Here is a 17,467-nt window from a genome sequence, read left to right as displayed (position 1 = left end):
GCTCCCTGTTGCTGGCATGGGATGGAGCTGCTTCTCCCAGGCACAGCAGCACCTTCCCACCTACCGTTGCTGGGGTTGATGGAGACATCGGAGCTGGGCACAGCCAGGCGATAGGTGAGCTCCCCATTGCTGCCAGAGTCCCTGTCCGTGGCACTGACGGTGAGGATGGTGCTGCCTGCCGGCGTGTGCTCCAGCAATGTCACCTGAAAGGAAAGCAAAGCCCAGAACCGTCAGACTCCTAGGAATCATAGAACTGGAAGGGACCTCGAGAGGTCATCTAGTCCAGTCCCCTGCACTCATGGCTGGACTAAGTATTGTCTAGAAGACCATCCCTGACAGGTGTTTGTCTAACTTGCTCTTAAAAATCTCCAATGATAGAGATTCCACAACCTCCCTAGGCAATTTATTCCAGTCCTTAACCACCCCGACAGTTAGGAAGTTTTTCCTACTGTCCAAACTAAACCACCCTTGCTGCAATTTAAGCCCTCTTGTCCTATCCTCAGAGGTTAAGAAGAACTATTTTTTTCCCTCCTCCTTGTAATAACCTTTTACATACTTGAAAACTGTTATTATGTCCCCTCTCAGGCTTCTCCTGGGGCTCACCCCGGAGCTCTGGCAATGGCTCCCAGTTTGGTGGGGGAGTCACAGGCATGGCGTGCCTGCCCTAAAAGCATCAGGCTCTGGACAGAGGCAGGCACACCAGGCTGTGCAGCCCCACTTCTCTGATCCAGGAGTGGGGAACAGCAGGCTAGACGGGCACATTGGCTTGATCTGGCTAGAGTGCAGGGTGTTAGCATGTAAGACCAGAAGGGTCCAACAGATCATTGTGTCTGACCAGGCCAGTTACTGCTGTCATGAGCCCAGTAACCTGTGAGCGACTGAACCCCTGAAGGCACATGCAGGGTGGAGCCACAGCCATTAATGAGGTTGATCAACGTACCATTCCTGGGACCCAGCCCACAGTACGTTCGCTGCAACTGGGCTGGCCATGTGGTGGATTTACCAGACCAGCTGCCCATCCTCCTGCTGCTCACCATGACAAGGATCACAATGCCACTCCCTACATTTGGTCTCCCTGTACCGCCATCATGATGGGGGTGGCCAGGCCCAATTTGAGTGATTAGCATTGCAACACTGCCATAGTCAGCAGGCCCTGAGTAGCAGCAGGATGAGCAACCAATCCCGGTGTATCCACAGCATGGCCAGCCGAGCCATGGCAAGAGTATTGTACGGCTGGGTGTTGTTATTCATAAGAAGGTAAGGGCCCATAAGAGTATAGTGCCTATGTCCCTGTCACGGAGTGTGGGGGAGTCTAGGCCCTGCACCCCTCTTCCTGGGATTCACTGAGACTCTCAGCCAGCCAGTAAAACAGAAGGTTTATTGGACAACAGGAACACAGTCCAAAACAGAGCTTGTGGGTACACCCAGGACCCCTCAGTCAAGTCCTTCTGGGGGAGCAGGGAGCTTAGACCCCAGCCCTGGGGTTCCCTGTGTTCCTCCACCCAGCCCCAAACTGAAACTAAACCCACCCAGCAGGTTCCCTGCTGCAGCCTCCGTCCACATTCCTGGGCAGAGGTGTTACCTCCCCCTCCCCCTCCTGGCTCAGGTAACAGGCTCTCAGGTCTCCCGTCCCCAGGGCACATTCCCAGGTCAACACTCCCCCCTCCCTGCTGCGTCACATCGTCACATCTCTCCCCCCTTCGAGACTGAACTGAGCGGGGTCACTGTGACCAGTGACCTGGGGAAGTTCGGGGCCCCCTCTCCGGGACAGCGCATCCGCTATCAGGTTGGCACTTCCCTTCACGTGGACCACGTCCATGTCGTAATCCTGCAGGAGCAGGCTCCACCTCAGGAGCTTGGCATTGGCTCCTTTCATCTGGTGCAGCCAGGTCAGGGGAGAGTGGTCGGTGTAGACGGTGAAGTGTCGCCCGAAGAGATAGGGCTCTAGTTTCTTGAGGGCCCACACCATGGCCAGGCACTCCTTCTCGATGGCCGCGTAGTGTTGCTCCCGGGGTAGCAACTTCTTGCTCAGATACACAATGGGGTGTCTCTCCCCCTTTTCATCCTCCTGCATTAACACCGCCCCCAGTCCCGTGTCGGAGGCGTCGGTGAACACCACAAAGGGCTTGTCAAAGTCTGGGTTTGCCAGAACTGGGCCACTGACCAGAGCCTCCTTCAGCGCCCGGAAAGCCTCCTGGCACTGCTCGGTCCAGACCACCTTGTCTGGCTTCCCCTTCTTGCATAGCTCAGTGATGGGGGTGGCTATGGTGCTAAAGTGGGGCACAAATCTTCGGTAGTATCCTGCCATCCCAATAAAGGCTTGGACCTGCTTTTTGGTGTGGGGAGCGGGCCAGTCTCTGATCACCTCCACCTTGGCTGGTTCCGGCTTTAGGCGGCCGCTCCCCACCCGATGGCCCAGGTAAGATACTTCAGCCATCCCCACCTTGCACTTCTCCACTTTTACAGTCAGCCCAGCCCCCTGGAGTCGGTCCAGCACTTGTCTAACCTGGGACACATGGTCCTCCCAGGTCTGGCTAAAGACACAGATGTCATCAATGTATGCCACGGCAAAACTCTCCATCCCCCTCAGGAGCTGGTCCACCAGGCGCTGGAAGGTGGCCGGCGCTCCCTTGAGGCCGAAAGGCAGGGTCAGGAACTCATAGAGCCCCAGTGGGGTGATAAAGGCCGATTTCAGCCGGGCATCTGCATCCAGCGGCACTTGCCAGTAGCCCTTTGTAAGGTCCATGGTGGTAAGGTACCGAGCTCCTCCCAGCTTGTCTAGGAGCTTGTCCGGCCTGGGCATGGGGTAGGTATCAGATACAGTGATGGCATTGAGCTTCCGATAGTCCACACAGAACCGGACCGACCCATCCTTTTTGGGGACCAGCACCACCGGCGAGGCCCAAGGGCTGGCCGATGACTGGATCACCCCCAAAGCCAGCATGTCCCGGACCTCTCTTTCCAGGTTCTGAGCAGTTTTCCCCGTGACTCGGAAGGGGGAGCATCTTATCGGCGGGTGCGACCCCGTCTGCACCCGGTGGACAGTCAGATTAGTGCGTCCAGGCTGGTTGGAAAACAGCTGTCGGTACGGATGCAGCACCCCCCTGACCTCAGCTTGCTGGGCAGGGGTTAGCTGATCCGAGAGGGGAATTGTTTCCAGGGGGGAACCAGCTCTGGTCCCAGGGAACAGATCTACTAAAGGGTCATCTCCCTGCTCCTCCCACTGTCCACACATGGCCAACACCACATTCCCCCGGGCATAATATGGCTTCATCATATTCACATGGTACACCCGGTTGTGGTGCACCCGGTTCGACAGCTCCACCACATAGTTTACCTCATTGAGCTGCTTGACGACCTTGAAAGGGCCCTCCCAGGCGGCCTGTAGTTTGTTCTTTCTCACGGGGATGAGAACCATCACCTGATCCCCGGTGGCATAGGCCCGGGCCCGCGCCGTGCGGTCATACCAGACCTTCTGCTTCCTCTGGGCTCTGGCCAGATTCTCCCTGGCCAGGCCCATGAGTTCAGCCAGTCTCTCTCGGAAGATCAGGACATACTCCACCACTGACTCTCCATCGGGAGTGGCCTTCCCCTCCCACTCGTCTCTCATCAGGTCCAGGGGGCCCCTCACCCTCCTTCCATATAACAGTTCGAAAGGCGAAAATCCGGTAGACTCCTGGGGCACCTCCCTGTACGCGAACAGCAGGTGAGGTAAGTACTTGTCCCAATCCTGCGGGTGCTGGTTCATAAAGGTTTTCAGCATCATCTTTAGCGTCCCGTTAAACCTCTCCACCAGCCCATTGGACTGGGGGTGATACGCTGAGGCCCAGTCGTGCCGGACCCCACATTTCTCCCACAAGCACCGGAGCAGGGCCGACATGAAGTTGGAGCCTTGGTCTGTCAAGACTTCCCTGGGGAACCCCACTCGGCTGAAAATGGTCAGGAGCGCATCTGCCACGGTGTCTGCTTCAATGGAAGCTAAGGGCACTGCCTCGGGGTAGCGGGTGGCAAAATCTACCACCACCAGAATGTATTTCTTCCCCGACCGGGTCGTCTTGCTGAGAGGCCCCACGATGTCCATGGCCACCTTCTGGAAAGGCTCCTCTATGATGGGCAAAGATCTCAAAGCCGCTTTCCCCTTGTCCCGGGCCTTCCCCACCCTCTGACAGGGGTCACAGGATCGGCAATACTGCCGGACCGTGGTAAAGACCCCGGGCCAGTAAAAGTTCTGTAGCAACCTCTGCCGGGTGCGCCGGATTCCCTGGTGCCCTGCGAGGGGGATGTCATGGGCCAGGTACAGGAGCTTGCGGCGATACTTCTGGGGGACCACCAGCTGCCTCCTGATCCCACAGGACTCCCCTTCCCCTGGGGGAGCCCATTCTCGGTACAGGAACCCCTTCTCCCACAGGAACCTCTCCTGGCAGCCTCTCCTCATGGTCCGTCCCACACTGAGGTCGGCCAGGTCCCTGAGCTTCCGCAAGGAGGGATCTTTCCTCAACTCGGCCTGGAACTCAGTGGTTGGGGAAGGGATGGGGCCCGGTTCCCCCTCAGTGGTCAGGTCTGAGGCCTCAGCCTCTCTGAGCCGTGCCCCTCGGCGCTCCCTCCCCACCAGGGTAGGGTCCAGTGCCTCCGGTGTGGTACCCTCCCCAAGGTCAGGGTGCAGTGCCCCTCGCCGGCTCTGGCTATGGGTCACAACCAGGGCGGTCTGGGGGTTGCTTGGCCAGTCCTCTAGGTCTCCCCCCATCAAAACTTCAGTGGGCAAATGGTGGTGTACCCCCACATCCTTGGGGCCCTCCTTGGCCCCCATTTCAGGTGTACCCTTGCCACGGGCACCTTAAATGGGGTCCCGCCCACCCCCGTCAGGGTCAGATAGGTGTTGGGCACCACCCGATCTGGGGCCACCACCTCGGGCCGGGCCAGCGTCACCTCCGCCCCCGTATCCCAGTATCCATTGACCTTCCTCCCATCCACCTCCAGGGGAACAAGGCACTCTCTCCGGAGGGACAGCCCCGCACCCACCCTGTAAACTGAGCACCCTGAGTCCGGAGCATCCGGCCCTCTGGCGGAGCTGGCCGGGGGTACTCTTCCCTCCCGAGCAGGTGGTAAACTGGTAGCCCCCCTTTCCTGGGTCGTCTGCCCCTCGTCCAGCTGAGTCCCTACCCAGTTAACCCTGGGTAGGTTGGGTCTGCTCAGTTTGTCCCTGAGCCCAGGGCACTGGGTCCGTACGTGGCCTCTCTGGCCACAGTGATAGCAGCTCAGGTCACGTTGGTCCCCTCGAGCGGGTCGGAGGGGCCCGACGCCAGGCGTTCCCCTTGGGAGGGGGTTCTCCCTATTTCCCCGCTGGGAGGCCCCATGGTGACTCTCTCTCTGCATCGGGGGGGAGCCTGTTCTTTTGGGACTCCTCCCTGCTACCCCCTGACCGACTGTTCACAAACTCGTCGGCCAGCTGCCCTGCGTGCTGGGGGTTCTCTAGCTTTTTGTCCACCAGCCACAGCCTCAGGTCGGAAGGGCATTGTTCATACAGTTGCTCTAGTACGATGAGGTCAAGCAGGTCCTCTTTAGTTTGGGCCCCCACTGTCCACTTGCGGGCATATCCCTGCATCCTGTTGACCAGTTGTAGGTAGGTGGCCTCAGGCGTTTTACGCTGACTCGGGAACCTTCTCCGGTACATCTCGGGGGTCAGCCCAAACTCACGGAGCAGGGCCTGTTTGAACAGTTCGTAGTCCCCTGCCTCCGCCCCTGTCATTCGGCTGTACACCTCCACGGCTTTGGGGTCCAGTAAGGGGGTGAGGAACTGGAGCCTGTCTGCAGGGTCAACCCTGTGCATCTCGCAGGCATTCTCAAAGGCCGTCAGGAAGCTATCTATGTCCACCCCCTCCTTCCGCTGGGCCAGGAAGCACTTATCAAAGCTCCTTGCAGTCTTGGGTCCCCCCTCACTCACCGCAGCCGGGGCCCCACTGCTCCTCAGCCTGGCCAGCTCCAGTTCATGCTGTCTTTGTTTCTCCTTCTCCTGACACTCCCTCTCCTTCTCCTCCTGCTCATGTTGACGTTGTTTCTCCTTCTCCTCCTGCTCATGTTGACGTTGTTTCTCCTCATGTTGACGTTGTTTCTCCTCATGTTGACGTTGTTTTTCATGATCCTCCAGCTCCCTCATTTTCATCTCCCTCTCCCATTCCAGCCGCATCCGCTCCAGGGACGGGGAGCTCCGCCGGGAGGATCCCCTGCTGGCTGCTGGGGTCAGGGTACCCTCGGTATTCGCTGGGCTTCCCCCAACCCCTCCCCCAGGCATAGGTAGGAAGGGTCTTGGGATGTCCTCGGCAGCAGTCTGACCCCTCCCAGCCTGGTTAGGCCCCAGGGCCCATGCTGCGTCCCCCGGGCGGCTTCCCTCAGGGACAGGGATCGGGTCATCCAAGCGATCCCTCTCCTCCAGCTGGGCAATCAGTTGTTCCTTGGTGGACCTCCCAATGCGCAGCCCCCTCTGCCTGCACAGCTCCACCAGGTCGCTCTTAAGGCGTTTAGCGTACATCTCCCGGCTGGCCACTCGCAGGCCGGGCAGCTTTCCACGGTTTCCAGGAAAAGCTCCTAGTGTGCCAGTCCTTCTTGAGGTCACCACCTCTTTGCCAGGGTCGAGCTGCAGACTCCTCCGCCCCTGGGACCGCTCGCTGCAATCCCCCGGGGGACCCTGTTACTGCAAAAGTCCTTCTCTCTGGTCACACACTCCCAGGGGTTAACCGCCCCCTGGAACCGTCTCTCTCTGAAGCTTCAGCACACCTGGTCCCCGTCAATCCCCCTTCGTTTTACTGTTCCCCAGTCACTTACTGCAGGAAGCGCCGTTCACGGGGTGCAGTAGATCCCACCGCTACCACCAGTTGTCACGGAGTGTGGGGGAGTCCAGGCCCTGCACCCCTCTTCCTGGGATTCACTGAGACTCTCAGCCAGCCAGTAAAACAGAAGGTTTATTGGACAACAGGAACACAGTCCAAAACAGAGCTTGTGGGTACACCCAGGACCCCTCAGTCAAGTCCTTCTGGGGGAGCAGGGAGCTTAGACCCCAGCCCTGGGGTTCCCTGTGTTCCTCCACCCAGCCCCAAACGGAAACTAAACCCACCCAGCAGGTTCCCTGCTGCAGCCTCCGTCCACATTCCTGGGCAGAGGTGTTACCTCCCCCTCCCCCTCCTGGCTCAGGTAACAGGCTCTCAGGTCTCCCGTCCCCAGGGCACATTCCCAGGTCAACACTCCTCCCTCCCTGCTGCGTCACATCGTCACAGTCCCACTGACGGGTTAATCCAGCCTTGGGCATCAAGGGATGGAGAATCTATCACTTCCCCTGGTACTTGGTTCCCATGGTTAATGCCTCTCACTGTTAACGATATGCACCTTATTAACACATACTCTGGTACAGAAAGGGGATGAAAAATACAATAAATGCAGAACAAACTGGACTGTCTAAACAGAAGGCGTGGTATGATAATCATCCTTGGAAGCACTTCCCTGACATTAAATTTGCTTCTGCAGTTATGTCTCTTAATACACAATCTATGGCAGGGGTCTCAAACTCAATTTACCTTAGGGCCAGTGCCAGTCCTCAAATCCTCCCAGTGAGCCAAAAATGTCACTGAAGATGGTGTTCACACCACGTCCCAGCCCGTTCCCACCCTTTTCCCTCGCTCCCTTGGCCTCATGCGGCGCCAGCTGACCCTGCCTCCATGGCTGACTCTGCCTGACAACTAATGATGCTGCCTCCACCGGCTGACTCCGCCCAGCAACTAGTGATGGTATCTCTGTCCCTCTCCCCACAGCCAATGGGAGCTGTGGGGGGCAGTGCCTGTAGCAGACAGCAGGCAGGGTGACTGCATAGATCTCTCCTCTGTGGCTTCCCCAGCAACAGCAGGGATAGGGAACTGCCCATTGCCAAGTGCAACCCCTGGGAGGGTCCCAGGAGCAGCAGGATGGAGCAACGTTAGGGGGAGGGACATGTGAATCTCTCCTGCCTGCTCCCCTCCCTCCCCCCATAGCCGATAGCCATGAAGGCCAGATGAAAGAACTTTTTAAAAAGTTTCTGTGGGCCGCAGATGGCCCGCAGGCCGGGACTTTGAGACCCCTGATCTATGGGTTGAGACCAAGAATTTGGTACTCATAGTAAATCCTTTAAAAATGTGTAACATGCATGATTTTTGGAAGAAACTTTGGTCCAGGCTAGGAGTGGTAACACGGACGTCCTGTAAGAATACTGCTTCTCAGCTAGTACCTGTAAACAGGCTTAGAGCTTGGTACAGCAGAGAAAGCATAACCAATCTAGACTGCTGTGTGGAAGGGGAAACTGAGTCACACCTCCTCATGGTGTTGGTGGCTAAATGCCAAAACACCTACACTCTAGAAGATATTAATATCTATATTGTGTTAACCATGCTGCACAATAAAAGGCTTTCATCAGGCAACTTGGAAAAAGGAACCTAGAACTTTGTGAAAACATCTGTGGGTAACAATACAATTTTTGGTAACACTAAGAAATTAAATAATTAAGCCCTAAAGAGGCAAAGAGTCCTGTGGTATCTTATAGATTAACAGACGTCTGTTAGTCTATAAGGTGCCACAGGACTCTTTGCCGCTTTTACAGATCCAGACTAACACGCGTACCCCTCTGATACTTAAGCCCTAAAGAGAATTTTAGGCACACTGCCTTCACATTAGTCAGTAACTAAACCTCTGGCAGTAATCTAAGGGGGGAGGTGTGACATTACACCCCATATTATTCACAGAAATATTGTTATGATATGAATATGGCATAACTAAGATACGTTTTGTGCAATGTAGATCATGTGAGATATCATTGGAAAGATTTACTGAATATGATTATCCAGTTTGTATGCATGTATCATGTCTGTATCTGAAGTTAGAAATATTGACTCTGTAATAACTACAGCTGTGTTTTCACCTGGGGAACATCCCACCAGACAGTATGCAAACAGCCTGGATGGACCAAAGAAGGACAATAGGACTTTGAAGATACTAATCTCCCTCCTTCCTGAGAAGTTTCCTGGGATGCTGATTTGACACTGCAGGATCAGGTGATCGTCTCACCTGGTACTAGACCCCATCTTGGACATCTAGTGTTTTTCCATTAAGAGGGAGTGGAAGTCAAACTGGGAAACAAAGGATTCCCGTCATATGCAACTCCTATTTAAGGCTGGGAAGTGAGTTAATCTTGGCTCTTCTCCACTGCCTCCCTGCCCAAAAAGGAAAACTGCTGAAAACACCTGAAGAAACAAAGGAACTAAATGGGCAGGGGCTGAGCCCAGGCGAGAGTAAATGTCATGATCTTACACTGTATAGATCTCTATACAGTGCAAGACAATAAAATTTTGGGTTACACTCCAGAGGGTGTTTGCACCTGAGTGCTAGGCAATTCCCTGAGCTGAGTCTTCCTACACAGAGCTGATTGCAGATTCTGTGATTCTACAGCTAGGTGTGTCCCTACCTGTGTGTGTGTGTGTATGTAGGACAGGGTGAGGAAGCCCAGGCTGGTGGAACGGGCGGGCTCAGTGGGACCCCTATACATCAGGTCCAACCCATCATGGAAGTGTGTTAGGACGAACCGGGGAACAGAGGGCCTTGTGAGAGAGACTGGAAGAGCTTTGCTTGTTAGCCTGGCAACACCAAGGCTGAGCGGGGATTCTGACTGCTGTCTCTAAATACACTGTAGGGGTAAATCCCAGGGAGAGAAGAGCTGTGGGTGCTAAAGAACAATGCTGACACAAGAACCAATGGGGACAAACTGGCCAGGAGCAAACTCAGGCTGGGAATCAGAAGGTTTCTAACCACCAGAGTGGGGATGGCTTGGAGTAGCCTCCCAATAAGAGTAGGGGATGCAAACAACTCAACTCACTTTAAAACGGACGTGGATAAGTTTGTGAACAGGAATATAGAAAGAGCCTGCCTGAGCCTGCCTGGGCTAGCTGAGGAATGGACAAGATGACTCAGGATGTCCCGTCCAGTCCTCGGTTCTTATAAGGCAGGTTTTCCAGTCCTTTAGTCGTTCTTGTCGCTCTTTTGTGAATCCTCCCACGTTGTTCAACATCCTTGTTGAATTGTGGGCACCAGAACTGGACTCGGGATTCCAACAGTGGCCACACCAGTGCCAATGGAGGTAATATAACCTCTCTGCTCCAGAGTTTCCTGTGTACGCATCCAAGGATTGCATTAGCCCTTTGTCCCAGCATCACACTGGGAGATCACGCTGAGCTGCTTCTCCACTGTGACCCCGAGATGCCAGTTTTCAAGATACTTGCCCCATACTGTCAATATGCCCTGCAGGTCTGGGCCTTTGGTGCAGCGCACCAGTCTATCACAGATGGGCCTATTGGCTGGATCCGAGGAGGCAGAGAAATACCAGTGGGTTTACCGGGAGAGATGGGACATAGACAGAGGTTCATGCCATTGACCCAGGCAAATCTCTCTACCCTGACCCAGATGGCACCTGGGAGTGGCCCAGGCACATGCAGGTGAAGGTCCCAATGTTCCATGGGGGCCGCTGCCAGTGTAGTAGCACTGGGCAATACCTAGTAGAGGGCTCTTCGACGTTTGTTTGTGTCTGTCTGTCTGTGGGGGGTGCTGGTGAGTGATGCTGGGCGGTACCTGGTGAGGCTCTGGGGTGTGTGTCCTGTAGCAGGGGCGCTGGGACAGTGCTCCGGGCAGTATCTGGTGCAGGCTCTGGGGTGTGTGTCCCTATGGCAGGGGCGCTGGGACAGTGCTCGGGGCGGTACCTGGTGCAGGCTCTGGGGTGTGTGTCCCTGTGGCAGGGGCGCTAGGTCAGTGCTCGGGGCGGTACCTGGTGCAGGCTCTGGGGTGTGTGTCCCTGTGGCAGGGGCGCTAGGACAGTGCTCGGGGCGGTACCTGGTGAGGCTCTGGGGTGTGTGTCCCTGTGGCAGGGGCGCTGGGACAGTGCTCGGGGCGGTACCTGGTGAGGCTCTGGGGTGTGTGTCCCTGTGGCAGGGGCGCTGGGACAGTGCTCGGGGCAGTACCTGGTGCAGGCTCTGGGGTGTGTGTCCTGTGGCAGGGGCGCTAGGACAGTGCTCGGGGCGGTACCTGGTGAGGCTCTGGGGTGTGTGTCCCTGTGGCAGGGGTGCTAGGTCAGTGCTCGGGGCGGTACCTGGTGAGGCTCTGGGGTGTGTGTCCCTGTGGCAGGGGCGCTGGGACAGTGCTCGGGGCAGTACCTGGTGCAGGCTCTGGGGTGTGTGTCCTGTGGCAGGGGCGCTAGGACAGTGCTCGGGGCGGTACCTGGTGCAGGCTCTGGGGTGTGTGTCCCTGTGGCAGGGGCGCTAGGACAGTGCTCGGGGCGGTACCTGGTGCAGGCTCTGGGGTGTGTGTCCCTGTGGCAGGGGCGCTAGGACAGTGCTCGGGGCGGTACCTGGTGAGGCTCTGGGGTGTGTGTCCCTGTGGCAGGGGCGCTAGGACAGTGCCCTGGGTGGTACCTGGTGCAGGCTCTGGGGTGTGTGTCCCTGTGGCAGGGGCGCTAGGACAGTGCTCGGGGCGGTACCTGGTGAGGCTCTGGGGTGTGTGTCCCTGTGGCAGGGGCGCTGGGACAGTGCTCGGGCCGGTACCTGGTGAGGCTCTGGGGTGTGTGTCCCTGTGGCAGGGGCGCCAGGACAGTGCTCGGGGCGGTACCTGGTGCAGGCTCTGGGGTGTGTGTCCCTGTGGCAGGGGCGCTGGGACAGTGCTGGGGGCGGTACCTGGTGCAGGCTCTGGGGTGTGTTTCCCTGTGGCAGGGGCGCTAGGACAGTGCTCGGGGCAGTACCTGGTGCAGGCTCTGGGGCGCATGTCCTTGAAGCAGGTGCAATAGTGCAGTGCTCGGCACAGTACCTGGTAGAGGCCCTGGCTGAAGATCGGCGCGTTGTCGTTGATGTCTTCCACAATGACAGTGAGATTGGCCTCGGTCTCGTGCCGGGAGTCAGAGGAGCGGATGCTCAGGACGTAGTGGCTGCACTGCTCGTAGTCCAGTGGGGCTGTTAGGGCGATGCGGCCTCCATAGCGCAGGATGCTGAAGGTTCCTGCTGTTCCTCCATCCGGCACCAGCGTGTAGGAGAGTGCTGGGCCTGAGTCCACGTCGTTCCCTGTCACCTGGGTGATCTCAGTGCCCAGCAGGGTGTCTGCAGGAGGGATGCCATGTCAGCAGCCCACAGGCTCAGTGCTGGGAGTCCTGCCCCCACCCAAAAGTGCTGGGAGGGAACCCCTGAGGCATGGCTTTTTGTGCGGGGGACAGGAACCCAGCTCAGCACTGAGCCAGAAGGGGATGCTATGTTACCTGAAGTCTATAGGGAAAGGCAGTGACATGTGGGGTCAGAGGGAGCTCCAGCAGGGAGAAGCCAGGGCTGACATGGGGTTAAGTGGCAGCGGATGGGGGCTGGAGTGGGAGGGCAGGGGGCTCCTGTGAGGGGAGCTGGGGCTGGTTAGGGGGGCAGGCATTGATGGAAGGGTAGCCAGGGCTGGTGTAGGGAGCAAGGGGTTCCAGAAAGGGTGAGTTGGGGCGGGCGGGAAAAGAGGTGTGGGGCTTTAGCTGTGGGGCGCCAGGACTGGCAGGGGAAGCAGGGTGAGGGAAACCTGGGGCTGGCTGACAGGAGGGCACCACTTTGGGATGCGGGCTTCAGCCACCCATGACCAGCCCCTCTCCAGCGAGAGGGCTACAGCCACAGCCCAGGCCAGAGGCTCTGCAGGAAAGTGCTTCTGGTGCCCCCCAGGGCTGTGCGAGGTGCTGCCCTGTCTTGTCCAACAGCACCCAGCCAGTACCCTGCAGAAGGGGCACTCTGGGCTGCGGCTCTGTGGTTAAGCTCCAAGTCTATGGTTAGAGTCCTCCAGCAGTCTCTCTAGAGACCTTGACTGGAACAGCACCCTGAGGCAATGGGACAAGGAGTTGAGGATTCATGTAAATTAGTCTTTACATATTAATTGATATGCAAATCTCAGGATTGCACAGGTAGCAGGGTTTGAGCCCCTACCGTGCTTGCCTCCATGCTACCCTACCCCCACCCTGTGCCCCACTTACTCTCAGGCACCCGCACCTCCCAGGGCAAAGGGATGGTGGGGCTGTTATCATTGATGTCCATCACCACCACGGTCAGCGTGGCTGAGCCGATGAGGGGCGGGTTCCCTCTGTCCATCGCTGTCACCACCAGCCTGCGGGGCAGAGACAAAGCCGCAGGATCAGCATCGTACAGGACCCTGTGCACCTGCATGCACACTGGAAGAGGATGCACGGAACCCCAGGTGTTTGGGTGCTCAGAGTGTGGGGAGTGCTAGGAGATGGGGGGAGGGATAGTCAGTGGTTTGAGCATTAGCCTGCTAAACCCAGGGTAGTGAGTTCAATCCTTGAGGGGGCCATTTAGGAATCTGGGGCAAAAATTGGGGATTGGTCCTGCTTTGAGCGGTTGGACTAGATGACCTCCTGAGGTCCCTTCCAACCCTAATATTTTATGATGCACAGAGCCCCAGCTGTGTGGGCTGGGTGCTCAGAGTGAGGGGAGTGTTAGTGGAGGCATGGAGCTGTGGGTGGGGGGGTGCCCAGTACACGTGGCCTGTGAGACAGGAGGATGAGTGTCCAGAGTGAATAGGCTAGAGGGGTGCATCGTGCCCTGAGTGTGTGGGCTGTGGGGGTGTGATGTTATTGACATAATCTGGGACTGTATAGACCATTGTGGCAACCAAGGCCCTGCAGTGGCACCAAATCTTGCATAAAGGGGGTCAAATGAGGTGTCTAAGACAAGGTGATGGTTTTCTGATTAGGATTATGCTGTCTATATGTGTGTATCATTTTTGTAGTTAAAAGTTATGAATATTGGCCTATTCTGTCTGTATTTCAAATTTAGGCTATGCTTCTGGGTGACACCCCAGACAAGTTGGTGTCAACTCTGCCCAGCCTGCTGGGTGGCCCATTAAGGACCATCAGCGACACAACTGACCCATTGAAAGAAGGCAGACACACCTTGTGACTCAGCAAGGCATGCAGGGACCTGCCTATGGACAGAACTCTGAGGTGTTTCCAGGCCATGGGATGGGCAGCTTGTCCTTGGGACAAAGAAAGCAGAGACCACATGGCAAGAAAATATAAAAAGCTGCTGCAGCTCCTCCATCTGGTCTTCAGTCCTGCTTCTGACCTCTGGAGAAACTTTGCTACACTGAATCTGTGAACCAAGGACTGAAAGATCCATCCCAGCTGTGAATATACTCCAGAGACTTGATCTGAACCTGCAGTTTATTCTATCATTGCTACAAGCCTGAACCAAGAACTTTGCCATAACTGTATGTAATTGATTCCATTTAACCAATTCTAGCTCTCATCTCTATCTTTTTCCTTTTATGAATAAACGTTTAGATTTTAGATTCGAAAGGATTGGCAACAGCGTGATTTGTGGGTAAGATCTGATTTGTATATTGGCCTGGGTCTGGTGCTTGGTCCTTTGGGATCAAGAGAACCTTTTTTCTTTTACTGGGGTATTGGTTTTCATAACCATTCATCCTCATAACGAGTGGCACTGGTGGGGATACTGGGAAAGTGGAGTGTCTAAGGGAATGGCTTGTGTGACTTGTGGTTAGCCAGTGAGGTAAAACCAAAGTCCTATCTGTCTGGCTGGTTGGGTTTGCTTTGATGTGCACAGAAACCCCAGCCTTGGGCTGTAACTGCCCTGCTTTAAGCAGTTTGTCCTGAATTGGCACTCTTAGTTGGGTCCCACCAGAACCAGCATCGTTACAGGGGGAAATGGGGGCATGGTGCCCAGAGGGCGTGGGCTGTGGGGAGGTGTGTGGTGCCCAGAGGGCATGGGCTGTGGGGAGGTGTATGGTGCCCAGTTTGTGTGGGCTGTAGGGGGGCGTTGCATAGGGCCCAGAGGACATGGGCTGTGGGGGATCGTTGCATTGTGCCCAGAGGTTGTGGGCTGTGGGGGGTCGTAGCATGGTGCCCAGAGGGCGAGGGCTGTGGGGAATTGCATGGTGCCCAGTTTGTGTGGTCTGTAGGAGGGCGTTGCATGGGGCCCAGAGGACATGGGTTGTGTGGGGTCATTGCATTGTGTCTGGTTTGTGTGGGCTGTGGGGGGGTCTTTGCATTGTGCCCATAGGACGTGGGTTGCGTGGAGGCTCTGTGTGTGGTGCCCAGAGTATATGAGCTGTGAGGGGGCCACGGTGCCCAGAGTTTGTGGGCTGTAGGGCAGGCATGATGACCAATTCGTGGTCTGTGGAAGGGGTGGTTACATACTGCCCAGCGGGTGTGGGAGAGGTAGATATATATGGGGATTGGGCACGTGGTGCCCAGAGAGCTTGGGATGGGGCAGCATGGTGCCCAGTGGGAACGGTGCTCAGAGTGTGTAGCTTGGCAAGAGGGTTGGGGGATGCCCAGAGTGTTCAGGCTAGGAGATGTGTGGTGCCTGGACATTCGTTCTTTCTGCCAGCCCCAAATACAAGTGAGAGTCACAGAGTTTATGGCCAGAAGGGTCTGTCAGAACTTGTCTGAACGGCTGCATAACACACGCTAGCGATGCCCACCCAGGTCTCTGTGTATGGAGACCAGTGACTTGAGTCAGCTAAATTTTGCTAATGCAGCCAATGTGGATCTGAAATCACTAAGAGATGGAGAATTTCCCACTTCTCCCTAATCGCCTCCCTGGGATACACAGTGCCTTATTCCATTTGGCTGGCTTTCACTCACCGAGTCTGTGGCCAGATCTCCCTGTCCAGAATGGCTGCAGTGGTGATGGTCCCCATCTGGGCATCAATGTGGTACAGCCCGTTCATGGGCAGCGACTGGTTGATGGCGTAGGTCACCTGACCATTTGCACCCTGATCTGGGTCGTCAGCCAGAACCTGCAAAACAACACATGGGATTCAGTGTGCTGGCTCAGACCCACGAGCCACCCCAGCCCCGACCTTATGCTTCTGGCTCAGACTCACGGGCTGTTCCAGCCCTGGTCTCACGCTTCCGGCTCAAAGCCACAGGCCACTCCGGCCCCAATCTCATGCTTCCAGCTCAGACGCACAGGCCATTCTGACTCCGCTCTCATGCTTTGAGCTCTGACCCACAGGCTGTTTCAGCCCCGATCTCACACTTCCGGCTCAGATCCTCGGGCCATTCCGGCCCCGATCTGATGCTTCCGGCTCAGACTCTAGGGCCACCCACAGGCCACCCACTCCGGCCCCGATATCATGCTTCCTGCTCAGACCCACAGGCCACTCTGGCCCCGATCTCATGCTTCTGGCTCAGACTCATGGGCCGTTCCGGCCCAATTTCAGGCTTCTGGCTCAGACCCACAGGCCGTTCCTGCTCGGACCTCACGCTTCCGGCTCAGACCCACGGGCCATTCCAGCCCCGATCTCACGCTTGCGGCTCAGACCCATGGACTGTTCCAGCCCCAATTTACACCCCCCAGATCAGAGCAATGGGCCAATCTGGCCCCAATTTACTCTCCCCACCTCAGATCAATGAGACCATCTAACCCTTGTTTACATCCCTCTGGTCAGACCAATGAGCCCATCCAACCCTGACCTATGCCCCCTTCATCAGACCAATGGGCCCATCCAGATTCAATACCCCCCAGTCAGACCAATGGGCCCATCCAGCCCTGATTTTCCCCTCCTCGATCAGCCCAATGGGCCCATCCAGCCCTAATTCCCTCCCACCGATCTAACCAATGGGTCCATCCAGCCCAATTTACACCCCCCAGGCCAGACCAATGGGCTCATCCAGCCCCAATTCCGCCCCCAATTAGACCAATGGGCCCATCCATCTCTGATACCCCTCCAAGCAGAGCAATGAACCCATCCAGCCCCAATTCCTGCCCCTGATCACACCAATGGGCCCATCCAGCCCCAATTCCCTCCCCCCCCCCACCAATCAGCCCACTGGGCCCATCCGGCTCTGTTCCGCTCCCCTGGTCAGACCAATGGGCTCATCCAGTCCTGACCCTCCTGCCAATCAGACCAGTGGGCCCATCCAACCCTGACCCTCCCCTCAATCAGACCAGTGGGCCCATCCAATCCTGATTCCACACCCCCACCCGGATCAGACCAATGGGCCCATCCAGCCCCGATTCCCCCCCACCATTAGACCAATGGGCCTATCCAGCCCAGTGCCCTCCCCTTCCCGTCCACAGGCCCCCTGCACTCATCACGTGTGAGGCTCCCATCGCCCCATCCTAGGGCTCCCCCGCCCCCGGTGGTACCTGTATGACGGGGGAGTCGTAGCTCTGTGACTCCCAGATAAAGGCCACGTAGTTCTGCAGCTGGAAGCGTGGCAAGTTGTCGTTCACATCCTGCAGGTTGAGGTTCACTGCCATGAAGCCAAAGGAGGCGGCAGTCTCTGCTTGAACCACGAGGCGCAGCCGAGGGCTTGACTCGAAGTCCAGGCTGCTGGAGTCCTGCACTGAGATGGCACCTGGGAGAGGACGGGGTAAGCCAGTGCATGGAGTCCCAGGGTCACCAAGCTGAC

General features: G+C 56.9%; 1 protein-coding gene across 1 annotated transcript in view; it reads right to left on the bottom strand.

Moving 5' to 3' along the window:
• DCHS1 (dachsous cadherin-related 1) overlaps positions 1 to 17,467 on the bottom strand; it is a 132,374-nt gene that overhangs the window by 8,738 nt on the left and 106,169 nt on the right. The window contains exons 16-20 of the mRNA XM_037904622.2: positions 17,202 to 17,413; positions 15,692 to 15,846; positions 13,040 to 13,170; positions 11,860 to 12,146; positions 65 to 203 (exon numbers count right to left, since the gene is read on the bottom strand). Coding sequence (XP_037760550.1) covers positions 65 to 203; positions 11,860 to 12,146; positions 13,040 to 13,170; positions 15,692 to 15,846; positions 17,202 to 17,413 — 924 coding nt within the window. The remainder of the gene's footprint in view (positions 1 to 64; positions 204 to 11,859; positions 12,147 to 13,039; positions 13,171 to 15,691; positions 15,847 to 17,201; positions 17,414 to 17,467) is intronic.

The sequence above is a fragment of the Chelonia mydas genome, chromosome 1 (genome assembly GCF_015237465.2).
Source record: "Chelonia mydas isolate rCheMyd1 chromosome 1, rCheMyd1.pri.v2, whole genome shotgun sequence".
NCBI classification, from domain to species: Eukaryota; Metazoa; Chordata; order Testudines; family Cheloniidae; genus Chelonia; species Chelonia mydas.
The sequence above is the reverse complement of the archived record's forward strand: the minus strand, read 5'-3'. Positions and strand labels throughout refer to the sequence as shown.